Genomic DNA, 19,252 nt, shown 5'->3' with positions numbered 1-19,252 from the left:
AAATACATTGACATTTTTGATTTATATACACCATTGCAAGTAGGTACTTGCGTCCAAGTACTTATTTTGATAAATTCAAAAAAAAAAAATGAAGCCTCCACGCAACAGGTATTCACAAAGAAATGAAACGAACGCATTAAGTTGATGGGCTTTCATTATTCTAAGATCCATCTAGCAGTAGCTGGTGAGCCTGAAAATGTTAAAGAAATGCCAAATTTCTCGGAGACAATACTTTTACGCTATGCCATTAAATTAAATAAAGTGAGATTTCGTTTGTTGTTTCGTTTCAAAATTACGACCAGAATAAGATATTTTCATTTGCTAAAATGTTGTTTGGCGTTCGAGAGAGAACTTCTTTCACTCCACCCATTCATAGGTACGTCACGTACTTACATAATATGGCAAGTTCCCTTTTGGACAAGGGTAGGTTATTTGCAATTTAAAACACAATTGTGTGGTTTTACTGAAACTTTTTAGAAAATTTTCCAAAGTATTTACCCATGTACTATACATGTATAGGTACCTGCTTATTCAGGAATCCAGGAAAGGGTAGAAAAAGTTGAAAAATATGGTAACGCAATGTTTTCCATTAGGCCTACGCCAAACAGCTAACGACTTTTTTAATGCGAGGATTATTTTGAAATTAAAATTTCACAGACAGACGTTTAAACGTATAGCCTATGTGATACTTTATATTATAGTTTCTATCGAATGAGTCAAGTTTTATAAATGTTAGGCTGGAGCGAGCAGATACTACATGTGCTAGAGAGCGAACACCCTGAACACCCCGAAGTTATTTTCCCCGTCTTTTACTTAATATAATTTCTGTGTAGAGAACTACGTGCTTTTACTGTCAAGAAGGGACGAAAAGAAACAAGACAAAGTAACATATGAGCAAAGATATCAGCAGCATAATTCAGGACTTGAGTCTATATTTAGAGAAAATAAGAAGAATGACATTTTCTAACTAAGTTACACCAGAACCCTTTTGCCTTCGTGTTTTTCGTAAAGCTATATTCCTTCGTGTCTATTTCATTTGGATCGTTTAGAAATTCAAATATTTACGAGTATTCTTCATTGGTGAATTTTCGTCTGATGTTGTTAATAAATTACGAACCGATTCTACGTATTAAAAACCCTATTTATCAGTATTACTTTCTAAATTTTTTTCGAAAGTAGAAATATGTAAGATTCACGATAAAAAGGTAGGTACCTACCTACTTACAATTTACTCCTTTGAATTATTTCCTCACTCGAAGGAAATATCAGAATAAATCCAAGTTTAAATCAACTCCACTATGTACGTCATGATTCAATAAAACTTGACCAAATTATTATTGGTTATGTGGATGTGGTAGGTACTTATTCGAAGTACTTGAAGTTTTTGTACAAAGAAGAAGAAAATCTAGGAAGATTATTACAACGAGTAGGTACTTTAGTTTTTGTTCATATCAACTCTCATTAATCAGTTATGCAAGGCATGTCTCCTTACCACTTTTATCACTATTATTATTCAACATCATTCCCCCTAAATCACAGATATAAATTAGTTCTTACTAAAACCCCATCATTATAAAAACATCCTCGTTGGGATTTACTCATTTTTTTTTTTTTTTTTTTGGTAAGTAAAAACTTTTCAAAAGTTCCAAACGGGTTAAAAACACAACTCGAATGGTATGTACTATAAAAAAGATTGAAGCAGAAAAAAAATAATAATAAGCATTATTTAAATCTCAAACAGGAAACAAGAATACTCTTCAATATTGCAAAAACCACAGTTACATAAAACACTAATGTAAACTTCGGCGTAAACTGTGTAAGATGAGACTGTGTGAAGAAGAAAGAAAATAACGCAAGAAGAAGATTTGGAGTTTATAAAATTTGGGTCCGCAAAGTGTAGGGTTAAAAGTCGAAATTGTAAAATACGCTGCATCAAGAGCGGTTAGTCAGGAGTTTTTGACTCGTATTTTAAGTTTAATAGCGCCATTTAAACAAACTTTAATGTCTTTAGAACTATGATACAACAGTATACCCAGGCTCTCCTTAAACAACTTTTTAAAATGTTGTTAACACTATACACAACACAAAACGTGAACAACAAATAATTCTGAAACCATGCAATTTGCTATAGGAAAATGAGTATTTTGAGACTCCTGTCCCCTAGACATTTTATACCCACGCAGAGAAGGAGGATAAAAAAAAGTTGATATAGGTACGTGCGAAAATAGGGCGTAAGCTTTACTTGTGCCTTAAAATTACACTCGTGTCAAATTGGTTTTTATATTTTGTTGGCTCGTCTGCGTTTGAATGTCTTTCTTTTTATGTACTTGAGTATTTGATCTCCTCGTTCCTCCAATCAATTATATTTAATGTTAAATAAATATGTACCTAGTAACTTTTTAAAAAATGCTTCATTAAAATGTACTTGAAGAGCAATCTAGCTGGCTAAATTAAAAAAAAATGTTCAACTTAATCTTAACTTATGAATCTGTTCCTGATTATTAGTTTTTCATACGCACATGTACAACTAAACGCATAAGAGTATGGATGATGAATTGTTTTTACAACGAAATGGAGTTCTTTTAGGGATCTGAAAGCGACTTTGGTTTGCAACATGATATTTCAATTATTGTATGACATAATCAACTTTTACACCCGATATTAATTGCTTTACGTTGTCCCCTGCGTCGTGTTTCATCTCATATATTGAAGAGTGGTCACTGATTAATTAATAGGCACAACACCTACCTATATGCTGAAAATATTCCCCACCATCTTTTATTACTTAGCTATTGCTTGTAATTCGAAGGTAAAATTTTATCAAGAACCATTTGTCATCCTTGTAAATGTGCCTAAAATTACTTAAAGCTTCAATGTTTCCAATATCATAGATTCTTCCTGGACGTGTTGACTTACTAACTGACTTATCTATTTGTGATAGGATAATATTATTTAAAATATTTTCAAAAAAGAGCATAGAAGACTGGTTAGTGAAAACGGCGAAACAGTCTCCTCCTCCTCCTCCTCCCCCCCCCTGATATTAAAAATTGACCTGTTGAAGTTGGTCCTTGTGGTACATACATAACCTTTGGAAAAAAATTTCGGATCGTTTATATCACTCCAGTATTAAGTTGACTTGAGTAAAAAACATTCGAAATTTTCGTCAAGACGAGAAGTTTAGAAATTAAGGTTTAACCGGAATTGAAAATTTTCTTTAATTTTATTCAACAAGTAATTCAATTTGAAACTTGATTAACTCTGTCCATGAAAGTTTAATCCGAAAGTAAGCAACTGTTCTACATTCTGAAAAGTCTCACATAAATTTTTTGAATTTTTGCGGCTTTCCATGCCTAAGTTCATGAGTCGAATCGTAGAAATTTAAAAATCTACGATTTTCCCCAATGTTGGTACACATTTTCGAAGTGTTTCAATTGAAGGGAGGGAGGAGTATCGGAGGAAAATGATTCGAGTCAGAATTTTTCAAGTCATAATTCTGAAGTAGGAAGCAAATAAAATGGAAAACCGAAGTTTTCCTTTTAAAATTAAAAAAAAATTGTAGGATAGCTGTAGGTACTCTTTTACAATTTTGTTATCAAAAAAAAAAAAGTGAAAAAAGCTAGACTTTTGGCTGAAAATGTTTTCAAATGTTGCAATTTGAGAGTGGGGGAGAGGAGGTAAAGGTGAAAAGTTTATTCAAATCAAAAATTTTCTCTTAGGGTGCAAAACTTGACTACAAATAAGTATAAAAATTTGAAAAAAATTGAAAATATGTAGCAAAATTTTTTAGTAATTTTGACCAAAAAAACCATGATCATCTGCAATTTCTTCAAAAAAGCAGGACAAAAGCTGGTTTGGAAACATAGGACAAGCTGGATTACGGTGGTCAACTTATTCTTTTGTCTTATTAAATTGACTTCCTTCAATTTCTTCATGATTCAAGCCTCTCCATACTCCATAGGTAGGCAATTTCCTGGTCGCCTATATGAATTTATCACATTTGATTAATGATCAGATGAGGAAAAAATTATTTTGAGGGAAATTTTCAAGAAAATAATGTAAAGAAATAAAAAATCATTTCGAGGGATCACAAATCATATATTTTGAGCAACCTTTAAATAGAGCACTCTGTAACAAAAGGGATGGACCCACACTTCCACAGCTTGCCATACCTATCAGAGTTGTTGATTAAAATACATACCACCGAAGACTCGACTGTTTGGTACTGTCAACAAGAACCAATGATAAAGGTATCAGAAAAGCACATTTTCTGATCAGCATCCAAAAAGCTGTAACTGGTTTGAAGTTTGAACGCCTCTGAAAGGTACTGACCGCAGAACGCATTCTTTTAAAACAAGAGTTTGGCAATGCGACGTGTCTCACCGACTCATGTACATAGATAGCGCAGAAGAGAGGGGAATTCCACCATGCAAATGCTCGATTAATTCTCTCATGAAAAAATATTGCAATGCAGAATACATATAAGCTTGTTGGGAGAAATTCTAGTTTTTTTTTTTTTTTGCGTACCTATAATACCAACGGATATGGATAAAGGAAATGAAATGCTGAGAAATTATTTCGATGTAGGTAGTAGGTACCTTTTTGCCAACGATATGATCGTAAGATAGATGATATTTGTACACGGTTTTATTTTCACCGTATGAAGTGAATTGTACACATACCTACCCACCTATTGGTACACATACATGTAATGAAATTTTTTACTCGCAGGGTTGAGTATTCTCAATGGACTTGAAATTAATAATAATAAATATTTTTCTTAAAAAATAATCAGTTATGTAGAAGGAAAAAAATGAGGTCTGGTCTATTCCATCGCCTATCGAAGAATAGGGGAGAACGTGGAAGGTTAAATATGATTGTACCGTGTTTAGAGCAATGACCTAACGTTACTATGGTTACCAGTATGGATTTACGCATCACATTTTCCGGGATGTTCGCGAAAATGCGTAGATAAATAGGCCCAGGCCCAGGTCTAATAAGAATTCTTACATTGGGCTTTGAACTGTTCTTGTTGTGTCTGTATTCCGTTAGGTTCTTAGTTTTCAACTTGTGCTTATAGCGCAATTGTCCGAAGATAGTTTTGCCGCAGTTTTCCTTCTATATAACACGATTCTTCTGTTTGTAGATTCTGTCCTTGTTTCGAACGCGCATCACCTTTCCGTTTCTTCATTATTGTTCATTTGAACATTTCCCCCTTCGTTTTGCTTACAATTTTTTTTAGGGTTAATAAGCGTTTTCCTTTCTTTTTTTGCCTTTTTCATTTCATTTCTTATTTCGTTTTCTCATCAGAAATATGTAGGTACCTAGTACCTACTTACCCAATCAAAGTACAGATAGAAATTCGATAGTATCGTGAGGAGGTATCGATTTGTTATTGAGCCTATTACTTCCGATAGGGTACCTACCTAATTTTTAGTAAGTAGGCATCAGCACTATATTTTCCAAGGTCACGATTTGATACAACTAATAAGTATTTATAAATTGGAAAAAAAATAGTCAAATGATTAATTAAAAATAAAAATAACATTAGAAACTATGCAAATTTGCAAATACCTAGTCGATCGTGTTTTGAAAAGCAATGTGCTTGTTTCTCAAGAAATCGCCAGCAGAGTTTTTTTTACCAAGAATTTTGAATCTGGCTGTTCTTTCACTAGGTTTCTACTTTATTTATTTGTTGAAAAAAGTTGATTATCTAAGTAGGTACTCAATTATCCACTTTACTGCGAAATTTACTAGGTATTTTTAAAACCTTATCATAATCGAAATGTTTAAGAATGGACATGGCCCAAGAGAAACTTTCAGTAAATATATGCACCATTACGAAAGAATGTTCGTTTTATTAATCCCTTTGCGACAAATGCAAAAGTAAGTTAATTAAAAGTCATTCCCATATCAACGAAGGTATCTTTTGCCGAACAAATTTTATTCTACAGAAGTACCTACCTATATTTAGTTTCATTAGCTAGTTGTAGTGTAGTGTAGATAAGTATATGTTACCTGTGTGACCAAATTACTTAGGCACATATTAGGAGGTACTGGAATATTTGAGCTTTACCCACCTAGACGATTACAAATATTTAGTGCCTGTCTAGCTGCTCTGAATAATTCCACGACACGAAAGAAAATTATTTTAATTTGTAAACAGGAAAAAAGACGTTCCTCTCGATGAATTTTTTCTAAAGAAATCATAACATGGAATTCCAAATGAGAAAATCTTTGACTTTTTCAATCTGCCTTTTTTCATTTTTTTTTTTTTTAAAAGATGAAAAACATTTTTAAATTGTTATTGCTCAGACCTATTTTTGAAGACTAAACTTCTCTCGAACATCTCAAATGCAAAGAAAAAGAACAATGCAAAACATTTCTAAATTATTGCTCCTCTTCAAAAAAAAAAAAAAAAAACTAAAACAATAACATTTATTAACATTGTATTCGTATATTTGCTTACTGGACACCTCACCTACTTACCTAGTTACTAAGAGATTTCTTCGTAAGTTTTTGCCAATAAGCAACGAAGAAAAAAACAGAGCGAAACCGCGCTCTGTAATAATGTAATTCGTCTTTTCATGGGTATTATGTCCTTACCGAGATGGACGCTTGACATATCCCAAACGTGACACTGATATTCGTATAATAAGAGTTAATAAAACGTGTACCCATCCGTCGCGTACTGCGCAATTTTCTACAAAGCTCCGTGACATTTTTCGTAGCGAACTAAAGCTCACTAAAAGCTTATTTTGTCATTGCCAGTGATGAATAAGTTACTTGGCTTCGTTATATTGCAGATCATTCTCCCAAAAGAGTGGGGTTTTATTTGCGGTATCAACATCAAAATTTTCTCAACATGACGTGGAAAATTATTTGAATTGCACTCAATAAATAAAAATAAACGCTACTTTACCGCATTAAAATGGGATTACACCGTTATAAATGGCATTTTCGAGAGACGATAATGAAAATGGGTAGTTATGCATACTTTAGAATGAATGTTTTACACGTTGGTAATTATGAAAATGCTGCGCTTAATGCAAATTTACCTAGCTATAAATTGTGAGTAGGTATAATTTTCTGTTGTGTATTTTATCGTTGCTTTCGACTATTTAAGAATGAAAAATATTCAAGCTACTCGGGTTAATTTAACGAATTGGCTATCTTTGAGGAACACTCAATCGGAGTTCCAACAAAATGAATAGGTATATAGGTACGAGTATAACATTATTAGAGTTTATTCGTCAGTTTCACTCTTTTCTAGTATATACATACATATATGACGAAGAATAAAAAAATGAGAAATTTAATAGATTTGTAGGAATAAATTTTTATTAGTGTGCTTTAAATGAAAACCACGTAATTCATTTAGAGATCGTATCTTTAACAAATAATTAAATCATAGATACTCCTTCGGTATTCCGAGAAGGCTGGAATTTAATTATTTTCCATCGATGGTTGATTGAAATTTAAGACATTTACAAAAAAAAAAAAGCAGTCGAAGTATAAATGAGCATCAACGAACATCGTGATACTCATGCAAAAACTAAAAATTATTATGGTATATCTATGTAGTACCTCGTCGACTATAAGAAGACAATTCACTAATATATTCCGTAAGAAAAATACCCCCAGATCAAATACATTTTTTCCTCTATTCTTTACTACCTCGTACCTAGCAACTTCGCGAAAAAATATCATTAGCGGTGTCACGACAAGCCTGACGAATTATCTGAAATAAAACCCTGGGTAACGTGATACAAAGAATCGCCATAATACAACAAAAATCCTTTATCCATTCCTTAACATGACAGTAATTCCCTTTATATGACGATTTACAGCGTGAATTATTGCTCGGAGATTGCCCACACAGTTGGAAAACAGACAACAGTGACATACATGGTGATGCATCGCTATTCAATAATCCTCCATACGTGGTTCGTTCTGAATAGCAATTCATTTCAAAATGTATGTATGTAGATACTTTACTTATCGTTGTTACCTACCTGTTTAGATTTGAGATGGTACGGAATAATATTATAGATGAACGTAATTATGCAAGGCATCACCACACAACTCACCTATTTAGCTATTTTTAGAATTTTTGCATCAAGTACCTATAATGTTTTTAAAATCTTGAGAAAAAGATCAAAAACTAATGAAAATCTAAAAGCAGGCATCTGTGTAGGTATTTGTACATAGCCATACGAGTCCACAAAAATTTGAAGCACTCCTTCCTGTACAACATTTTCCTCGATCAAAAATAAATTGGGAGCATTGAATATTTTATTTCATATACCCACTTCATGACTAGTTTTCATAAATGTAAGCAAGAATAAGAAACAGAAAATACTGGTCCCTTACACATAATATTTCATGAAATTTTGATGAGAGGTAGGGAGGGATAAATGTGGTTATTGATTACATTTCTGAGTCCATACCAGTTAGGTGCCTCTATATTGTGATCTATTGAGGGGCTGGTTTAAAAAATTGTCAAAGTCAAAATTTATTCTAAAAATTTAATTACTGTTTTCGAAAGAAAATGTGATGAGTAAAATAATGGTGAAACTTCTTTCTCAAAAAATCACGCTTTTGTTAATTTTTTTTTAAATCTTGAAAGTAGGTACTACAAGGTTTCTTCACATTTACATGGTAACAATTTTTTTTGTTGAATTTTCACTATCTCAGCTGTTTATGTTTTTCCTTTAGGAGTAGGTAAGTATAGATCACAAATTTTCTTTAGCCAAATCGATGCAGATTAACCTGTCCTTCTCGGCCCCTCAATATCCTTATGGGATTTAACACAAGATTTTACTAGTAAAAAAAAGGTAAATCATTTCTCTTAAATTGATCAATTTGACCTTTGTAAAGCCAACATATGAACAACCCACAGCCCCAAAATCAAATTTTCGCCACCAGATTTGATTGGAGTAAGTACTTATGTCATTTTACCTTCCTGTAAAATTTTATCTTTTTGACACTGGTAATTTCTTAGACGAATCCCTCAACTTCAAATTTCAATTTTGATTGAAAAAGGCCTCCAAAAAATTGTGGAGGCTCTGTGAGAATTGAGAAACGTCGTCATGAAATTAAATCGAAATTTTATTTAGAATGTATGCGATTTGACATTTTTCTCCCTTTTTCTTTTTCAATTTCAATAATTTAATTTAATTAATTTCCCTAAGTATGCAAATTCTATTCACCGTGTAGAATCATTGCATTTTCATATTTACGGCGAATCAGTTAGGCAATATTATTAACGTATGCGTTGCATCTTTGGTATCTTTTGATTTTGATTGAAAATAAAATAGAGTAATTGGATAGTTAGCGCTGAAGGTGTAACTATTGAGAACTACATTATTATTTGATTGTTTACATTTCTAACCTGGTTTCTGAGTCCATCTATGCGGTATCGATTATGTGTTATGCATTGTTCGAGTGGGGAAAAATTTTGCAAGAATTTTTACGGAAGCTCCTCTCAGCCTGCAAAGCTTGTGATTAAAATTGTAATCGTTCTTGTTCTTGTCATTCTATAGTGTGTTCGTTACAACTGAAGAAATGTCCTGTTGAGACATGAATCATTGGCGTCATGCAATTACCATTCCAGTTTTGCATTTTTTTCGTATAATTCAGTGAGTTCAAGTACAGCTAATAACGATGCAGAAATCACCGGAGGCGGTAGAAGAACTTAGAAAATTGTTCTTCGATAAACTGAAAGTGGAATCAGAAAATAAATCAAGTGAGATGTTTTTATATGTATTCATATTTCATAATGAAGCGTATTATTCCTTCGCTGAAAATCAGCTACTCATCGAGAAAAGTAAAATGACCTTTTGGATGGGCATTTCATAATAAAATAACCATACTGTAAAATGTGTTTACTTTTCTGTTAAATAGAGAAGTTGAAGTTTTATTTTTCTTGATGAGAACGGAGGTATATTGAAGAAAATTCTACTCTTGTTGCATAAAACGTATTTCATCAGTATGAACTCTTGTATTTTTTCAGATTTTTTCCACCCATTAGATATCGAACGCATTAGAAGTAATGAAACTTGGGTAAATAGATTTTTGACTCATCATGAAGGAGATATAAACGAAGCATTAAATATGATCTGGGAAACTTGCGAATGGAGAAAGAACAAGAAAGTGAATGGTAAGTTGAGTATCAAATACATGAAATAAATCAAACCTATTCTACTATATTTGATCCCACAATAATCGTTATTTTAGAAATAAATGAACAAAATGTCAAGCTGGAATATTTAAAGGATGGCTCACTATTTCCATATGGCTGTGATAAAGATGAAAAAACTATGCTAGTCTTCAAATATAAAATGCATTTCAAATGTCAAAAAGATTTTGAGGAACTGAAACGCTGTCTGATCTATTGGTTCGAAAGGTTAGAAAGGTGAGTTTTGTTCGGTTATCTCTTGAGAGATATTTACCTTAATGTATTGAAAGATTGAAATGTTTCAAAAATTATTGTGAATGAATTTCGATTCTTTAATAATGTTTTGTTCTTGGTTACAGACAAACGAATCATGATCAAATTACAATTTTTTTCGATATGATGGACTCTGGTTTGAGTAACATGGATATGGAATTTTCGAAATATATTATCAATTTAAACAAGCAATATTATCCTTCCTTTATAAACTACATTTTGATATTCGAAATGCCTTGGGTGTTAAATGGTAAGATGTCAGTCATGTCGAGTATAGATAATGAATCAATTTGATCATCCATAATATTAAATATATTTGCGTGTAATTATTGATATTACCTTCGAGATTATGTATCGTTTCTATGTTTTCTGTGCAGCTGCGTTCAAAATAATTAAATCTTGGCTTCCCGGGAGAGCTGTGCAAAAAATTAAATTTCTAAATAAAGCTACTATTAAGGAATACGTCAATCCTAATAAAATGCTCGTTAGTTGGGGAGGAGAAGACGAATACACTTTTTCATTCGTTCCGGAGGTTAGAATTGAGCTGTCAACAGTATGTAAAACGGAAGAAATTAAAAAAAAGACTGTAAGTAGTACTCTTCTTATTTATAGAATAATGTCAGGATCTTCCATTTGTGAATTTTGACGATACGACTTATGGAATGACGAGTTGAAGAATGTACAGATTCATTTCAGTGTTTCGTCCCTCTATCTATCCCAACCAGTTTCATATTAGAGGCTAAATGGAATTCAAACGTCTATTTGTTGAAAAACTGAAATTGCGAGGGATTAAAAAATACAAAAGAAAAAAGAAAAAAATAACTGCAAAATGCTATTTAAATTTTTAAACCGGGAACAAATGGAAAAAGCTTTGAATTAACGTACGTATACATAATACCTTATCTAACCGTCGGTATGAGTCCAAATACATTACTCATGAACTAGTCATATCGCGGTTTCTTCAGTTATAATTGTAATTTGTTCGGTGCTGAATGCAATTACGATGATAAACACCTCGTTCGATTCTTCGGATTGATAGGTTACAAATAAAGTAACTTAAATTCAAACCTTCAAACGAAAAATTTGCAGGAAAAAAATTATCAGCGTTTTATCAGTGTCGGAGAAAATAGACGCAACATTGAACGTAACGAAACAAAAAAAATTGTTCGACGTTTAGTTTTGAAGTATTACAGCGTGTCGTAATCTCTCGCCTTGTTAGTGAGTATTGGTGGAGTATGTATATGCTAATAGCATCATTCAATAGAATGTTGACCACTGAATTACTGTCACTGATTCAGTTTTACCATTGGTAACGTTTGATTATCTGCGTTCTAATGAATTAATTATTTCTACTATTTGTAATTTCAATTACTTTGAGTAGCTTACCTGTACGATCAATATTTAGTTAATTGCGTTTATTTGACTGAACAACCGCGTCGTTGCTGTTTTAGGTTCATTTCGCGTTGAATCATTCATCATCTTCCGAAAGTTCGCCTATTTCTAGTTCATTTCGAGATATGAAATCGGAAGATTTTTCATCTTCAGGTAAATATTAAAGTGAGTTTAAATTTTTCTCGATGTACCTATGTATTTTTAAAAATATATTTATAATTACAGGTTTTTTTTTGATAAGGGTAATACACCCGGACACGGTGCATTTCAATTGGAATGGAACTGAATTTGTCGGTTCCATAAACGTCGAAAATATTAGTAATAAGAATGTACTTTATAAGGTAAGTACATAAATTAAATTTATGGAATGTAGGTATTTTTTAATTCGTCTGATGATCTGTATTCATAAATAATTTTTCATATCTTAGATTAAAACCACGTCTCCAGATCGGTTTAGAGTGCGTCCTAATTCGGGATTTCTGCAGCAAGGCGTATCTGCCAAAATTACCGTCGTTTTACAGAATGGTTATCAAATTGAATCAATTGCAAGAGATAAGTTCCTCTTAATGGCAGTAGTTGGCGGCAAAGAAGATGCAACGCCGCAAGAAATTTTCGATATTTGGAAAGTAAGCTTTTTGGATGCTTTATGATTTGGATGATTCCTTCTTTCACAAGAAAAGTCTTTAAAAATGCGTTATTTTTCCTCAGCAATCAGAAAATGTCAAAATCGAGCAGCATCGTTTAAGATGTTCTGTGGTGCAACCTTTGCCAGCATCCTTGCCACCTAATGGAAACATTCCCAGTTCCGTAATACCGGAAGATCTCGTCGATAAAATTGAAAATCTCAAGATGATGGTTAGTAATATTTTATGAAATTGTATTTCAATCCCACTTAGGTAAATTGCTAATGGATTAATTATATTCTCTAATTATGAAACTAATTTTCAGATGTATCAAATGTGCGAGTGCAATAAACAATTGTCCAAGGATATATCATATCGACAAAATGTGATAACTGTTTTATTAACACTTCTGTTTATATCTGTACTATTGATGATTTTTTTCACTTTTAAGCCTCCGTCCTCCATGCAGTCCGCTTATACTCATCCTTCATGCCCTGCTTCGTTTAATAACGACGACACTTGAAAGTATCATTCCTTTCTTATTGTTTCTGGTTTCGGTTTATTGGTTACCATTTTCATTTTCAATTTTTTGTTCGCTGTGTTGAAACTTTCGTTGATTAAATTTAATTTATTCGTTTTTATCGTAATAAGTTTTTGGGCATTGTCTACCTCATTTGTAAATTTTTTCAGATATGACGAGTCATTTTGAAACGATATGCCATACATTTTATACATACATTTTAATGATGATATACTTATTATTATACATAATTTAATTTCGAGCTTTCAGTATTGTACATCAAACGAATACCGAGAAACGCTAGAGCAGCTTTTTAAGGCTTGAAGAGCTTTTCAATGAATAAAATAATTTATGGTTAAGCGATAAAAAAAATAGTCAATTTTTAAGTTATAAGGAAACGAGCAAATGTATAAATTGCATTACGCCAGCTTCGTAATCGTTTAAATACGTACCTAACTTATGAGTATATATGTATACATAAGAATGAATGAAAATTGAGCCTTACGGTATATTACCTTTTTACTTACATGTTGATTTTAAAATCTTCCAAAAGAAACGCTGCATTTTTTGTACAAAAATTTTTTTATTATTTGTTTTGTTACCATTTTTACTGATGTTTCGTTTACGCACTATTCTTGGTTCCATTCTGGTATTTACGTATTCAACTCCACATGAATAATTATAATAATCCGTGCGTGTGTATTCATGAACTGTATCAGTTCGAAGATGAAATGTTCACAAACTTTATCGTTTTTACTGAAGTAAGATTGTAGGGGGTTTATATTGTCATTAAAACGGATATATTTGAAATTATTTTTATTTATTTATTTACTCATTTATTCATTTTTGTTTTCAACGATTAGCACATTGATAAAATTTTGACACCGTCTTTGCCTATTTATGGCGCAAAATATTCGGCTGCTGGATTCAAATAAACATGTGTTTAAGATTTTCGATTGTAATTTTTGTGCTTCGGTAATCATAATAATGGTTTGAAATTTTTTCTTTTTTTTTTATAGGTTAGGTACTAATTTCATTCATAAATACTGTTCGAAAAAATTCAATATATCCCGGATGTTTAAAATCGAAAATAATTCGAACATGATGAAATCTGAGTAAGTTAAAAATTGATAGCTACCTATTTTTTAATGCTGAGCAGGGCATAGATTTCCTAAAATTCGGCTCTATTTTAAGCATTCAACTGATGAATTTTTTGTTTTGAATAAGGAAAAATATTACTGTTTTCAGTTCGAATTATTGCAATTCTTCGAGCTCAAGTACTAGATCAGATTACTTATCAGATAACAGTAAAAGTATAGGTATGTGATTTTGAATCATTAACTTTCTAGACCATCAAGATTTTCTCGTTTAATTGAAATGAAACACGGATTCCCAATTAGGTCAAAACATTTCAATTTTGTTTTGCTACTCGTATGTTTTCTTGTTGCACGTTACATGTATTTAACATATTTTTAAAAATTAGTTTTAGATGCTGTCACTCAGCTATTTTCAAATTTAGTCAGAAGTTCGGAATCATCAACTAATTTACTAAGTAGATCTCCTAATTCTACGTCACGTTCCAATCTCAACACATCTTTTTCACAATCAATAAAACAAGAGTGTAACACTGAAGATGGGACACGTTTTATTTCAAGAAATCAATTCCAAGTTTCACCAAAACAATTGAATTCTGTTTTCGATAATTCAGATACAAGTACTTAGGCCTAATTCATTTTCGATTTATTACCTATATTCGTTGAAATAACAATAACATCTTCATTAATTGATGTTCACTTTCCAGGTAGGATTCAAAGCGACCTTCGAAAACCTATTCCGAGACAGTTACCCAGCTTCACGACATCCAGTGAAACAGTAAATTTAGTTCAAAATGAAGACTTTTGCACTCCGAGTAATTCAGTCTTACACCCGAAAAGCGATTCAATTGATTTTCACGAACCCGATAAAAAAACACCGACTGGCCCAACAGACCGCAAATCGCTCAACCCTGAAACATTAAAGCGAAACAATTCGACGTCTAAAATACCAATACGAAATACTCAAAGAAAAAATCGCGAAGCATTTTCGCAAAATAAATCACCCATAGATTATTATAAAAATGGATCTGTACGACAAACCAAACGTGAAGAACCGAAGTTGAAATCAGGTAGAAACCATACGGATAAATACAATCACGTTAGAAGTAAATTAGCAGCTTACATTCATCGATCATCGAAAATTGATTCTAAATATGTACATTCGTCAAGTAACATCAAAAGTCTTTCAAAATCTTCCTTGGAAGACAAAAAAAATAAAGAAAATTACAGTCACTGGCAAAATACCGATTCCTTCAATTCTTACATTAAAATAGTGGGATCGAGGACATCCTTGGATACTTACACATGTGATTATAAAATGGTAAGATTATACATCTGCCTATTGATATTTGGTAGAAAATTTCACTCAATTTACAACGCTTAACTACTTCGTCCATGTTCCTTTTATAGTTTATTATTATTTTTCAGCCTTTTTCGGACTTCAGTTGCACAGATTGCTTCAAATTAGAAGATCTGCCTGACAGCTGTCAAAAAGCTAGAGAACATTTAGAGCAAGCAGCCGAACACTGCAGAATAAAATCGGAAAATTGTAAAATTATCGAAGAACATGAACGTATCATCGAGAAACATCGACACATGGTACTGGAGCACACTGAAAAAGCCAACGAACACAAATTAAAAGCGATTGCTTGTATATTAAACAGGATGACGTAAAGTTCGAGCGATGAAACTGCAAAAATATGTTGGTAATCACTGTCTCAAATCACTGATCAGGAGGATCTGCCATGGTCCGAGAAGAACCCAGAAAGTAAAAGAATTTCTCGCTATAGTAGCCTCATATCCAGATTTCTAGATCTTTGAGTACCTACCTGACGTTTCCGAATGGTTAAGGGAAATACCTACTTCAACTGAGTTTCCGATCAGAACGAAATTTCGCCTACATGTTAATGTAACATGTAGAAAGAATAAGCAACTTGTAGCTGATATTCGGTTTTTCTGACGTGAGTCGAATCTGGAAATTAAATTGGCATGGGTGTAGGGATTTTCTAAAACCCAATTCTTGACCATGGATTCTGGCATACTTTATAGCTAGACGAACAGAAAAGGATTCTCGGACAATTGGCTATCTCTAAAATTGAAGGTGCTAGGGGCAACCATAAGTTAGGCATTTTACGAATAAAATAAATTTCTTGTTGTAAGTTTCTCAAAATTTTCAAATGTTGAATTTTTGGCAATTTTGAAGGTAAATTTTTGTGTAATTTTTCAAGACAAAAAATATTATGCTATGAATTAATTTTATGAATTATGAGCTATACTATATGTTTACTTGACAGATGAGAATGATGAACCCGTGTTTAAATGTGACTATTGCCCAGCTACTTGTAGTCGCAAAACAGACCTATGAATTCACGTTCAGAAGTTTCATACTTCTGATCGATTATTTGATTGCCGCAGATATGGTAAAAATTTCCCTGATAAAGTAAGTAGAATATCGACTCATTTGTGTAATTTTGATGAATATTTTCTCTTCAAAACGATACTATTGGATTTGCTTAGATGCACAATAAAACTCACGAAGGAGAAAAATGTTGGAAATGCGACCTGTGTCCTTATGCTTCAGTGTCTCATCGGCATTTAGAGTCGCATATGTTAATTCATACCGATCAGAAACCATTCCCTTGCTCTTTATACGATCAAGTAGGTAAGGATAATTCAGTTTACGGTAGGTAATATACTTTGAATTCTACCACATGTGTTCATTATTTCCACTTGCAGTGTTTCAGACAAAAACAACTTCTAAAACGTCACCAAAATCTATACCACGATCTCACCTATGTACCTTCAGCTCCTAAAGAAAAAACTCACGAATGTTCCGAATGTAAACGCACTTTTCGTCACAAGGGTAATCTTATTCGCCACATGCGTATGCATGATCCAGACTCTGAAGCCGTTCAAACAGCAATTTAAGCGCTTTGAAAATAGGACGTCAGAAAAAAATACCTACAAGTTGCATGTAAATGGAGAAGAAATAAAAATCGTATCCATCGAGGATGAGATTGAATTGAAAGACGAAATTATCGAGAATGACGCTAAATTATTGAAAAATGATTTGGTAAGTTAGCTGATCGAAGGAGCTGATGGACAGCACTACGTTGTTTTAGAAGTTATTCTGAAGGTGAAGGAGATTTCCAAGGTGGAACTTTCATCCTAGAGAATGCTGATGGCAGTCAATTCATCACTCCGGATTATAGTAATATCTCAGTGATATACATTGTGTGTTTAGGCATAGCTAAATATTATTAAGTATTGATTTTTATGTTATTTTTGTTTTTCAGTGAAAAAACATGATGCTAAAACTGTGCAGAAAATTACGAAAAATTCCGTTGATTCGACTAGCGATTTGCAGAATTGTTTCGTTTTCGATGAGAAGAAGAAGAAATGGAGAGTTAAGCTGCTTTCACTGATAATGGCATCTTATGGTATTGGAGTACAAAAATGTAATTTATACGCTTTTGTTTTAATTTTTTTTTTGGTTTATACATTATGTCAATGTTCACCCCTTTTTAGTTTTTTATTCCAATCTAACGTAAGATGGTAAGAATACGTTTGAAACGTATTGTGATTTTAAAATGTTAATTTGTATTGGAGACAAGTATTGATTGTACTGTCCAGTTTGCGATGGAAGTGTTCATTTTAGGGGTATTTTTATTCTAATGACATAAGTTCAGTTGTTATGTACCTATAACTACATCGAATGAGTACATTTACTATCGTGCAGATGGGCCTCATAACAGGTGGTAGTTGAAATACAAACCGGGGACTCTCAGAATGGCAGCAATCAAATCGCACTATGAGATTTTATGGTTTTGCTATTTTTTTTTTTTTTTTTTTTGTAATAGATAGGGAAATATTATAATTGAACGATAAAAAGTTGTTTAATAGCATTTTTAAACGATAGAAAAAGGTGTTAGCACGATATTTTTCATTGATAAAGAAGGCGTTGGCACTACAAATTCCCCTGAGATAAGCAGGTCTTTTTTTTACCTACTTCTTTTTTGGGGGTACGCTTTTTAGCACCCTCTCCCTACCACAAGCATCCAGAAAGAATTTAATTTTTCGTTTAAAAGTCCTCTTTTTGTTTCAAAAGTGCCAAACAAAAGTCCTGTTTTTTTTTTTTGCCAAATTTACCGAAATCAAAAAGTCTTATTTAATTTTTTTAAAGTTCTCAAAAGGCGTCAATTTTTTGCAATGTGGTCAAGAAGTGCCCCACTTTTGGAAAAATTGTTTAAAAATTCCCATTTTTGTTGAGATTGTCAAAAATGTCGTCCGTTTTTTTATCGAATCGCGTAATAGTTTTTTTGTAGTGAAGTATACATTTTTATATAGAGCGAACATCTTTATCGTAAGTAAATTGTTTATCGTGTTAACCCACTACTGCTATCGTGCTAACCGCCTTTTTTCAAAATAACAATAAATTGCATCCAAATAATATGTAGCATTGTAGCTACAGGTACCTACCACTACCTATACTAAACCCTAAAAATTCATTTTCTCGATCATATAAAATGAGGACGTATAAACGCAATGCTAGATGGGATGACTATCTAATAAAAGATTTCCACCAACGTGTACCACTGTACCTGCTCAATTTACATTTTTTGATATTTTTTTACTTCAAGCTTTTCATCAGAAAATTTTGGTCCTCTAAAAGTGCTTTTCTCCACTGGTAACAAAAATGCGTTTCCGAACGTGTTTGCGGCCAAGAGGTTTCCTTTATTTGGTTCAATTCTCCTCCCTTTTTCCCGAAGTTTTATCATTTAAATGAGTACGAGTCCATAAATTCATGTTTCAAAATCACGAAGTTGAGGATTCTCTTCTAAACTACCTTTGCCAGTAAATAGCCACCCACAAGTCAAAAGAATAGAATAATGCCTAAAAAGTTGGTCTAAAGTGGCCTGATTTGTAAAAGTACTCGATCGTACTTACCGTTATGATATTATCCACGATCTACATTTTCTTCTACCTATACCGAATGTTCGATGCGAATTTTGGCAAATCTGAATGTACACTTCATAACCACTATTCACAATAAGACGAGTGAAATTTCAATAACCGCCTACCTGCCAAAGCAAAGATTTCGCAAATGTAACGTTAAATGGATAATAAATTTGCATAATTTCGCATTCGATCTTTCACATTTTTTCTGTCCGAA

General features: G+C 32.6%; 1 protein-coding gene across 1 annotated transcript; it reads left to right on the top strand.

Annotated features, from left to right (window-relative positions):
• The first annotated feature begins 9,429 nt into the window (after positions 1 to 9,429).
• On the top strand, positions 9,430 to 13,795 carry LOC135839684 (motile sperm domain-containing protein 2-like). The gene is made up of 10 exons (XM_065355820.1): positions 9,430 to 9,745; positions 10,013 to 10,159; positions 10,237 to 10,414; positions 10,537 to 10,700; positions 10,828 to 11,036; positions 11,902 to 11,995; positions 12,068 to 12,183; positions 12,271 to 12,468; positions 12,551 to 12,697; positions 12,791 to 13,795. The coding sequence occupies exons 1-10, from the start codon at positions 9,664 to 9,666 to the stop codon at positions 12,986 to 12,988; spliced, it is 1,533 nt and encodes a 510-aa protein (XP_065211892.1). The 5' UTR covers positions 9,430 to 9,663; the 3' UTR covers positions 12,989 to 13,795.
• Positions 13,796 to 19,252: the final 5,457 nt, after the last annotated feature.

This window comes from Planococcus citri, chromosome 3 (assembly GCF_950023065.1).
Source record: "Planococcus citri chromosome 3, ihPlaCitr1.1, whole genome shotgun sequence".
In the NCBI taxonomy this organism is placed as follows: domain Eukaryota; kingdom Metazoa; phylum Arthropoda; class Insecta; order Hemiptera; family Pseudococcidae; genus Planococcus; species Planococcus citri.
The sequence above is the reverse complement of the archived record's forward strand: the minus strand, read 5'-3'. Positions and strand labels throughout refer to the sequence as shown.

Excerpts from the sequence above, each read along its gene's own strand:
- LOC135839684 (XM_065355820.1), top strand. The coding sequence starts at position 9,664 with ATGCAGAAATCACCGGAGGCGGTAGAAGAACTTAGAAAATTGTTCTTC. Across the intron at positions 9,746-10,012 it reads GGAATCAGAAAATAAATCAA|ATTTTTTCCACCCATTAGAT; the intron begins GTGAGATGTTTT and ends GTATTTTTTCAG. Across the intron at positions 11,996-12,067 it reads GGAAGATTTTTCATCTTCAG|GTTTTTTTTTGATAAGGGTA; the intron begins GTAAATATTAAA and ends TTATAATTACAG.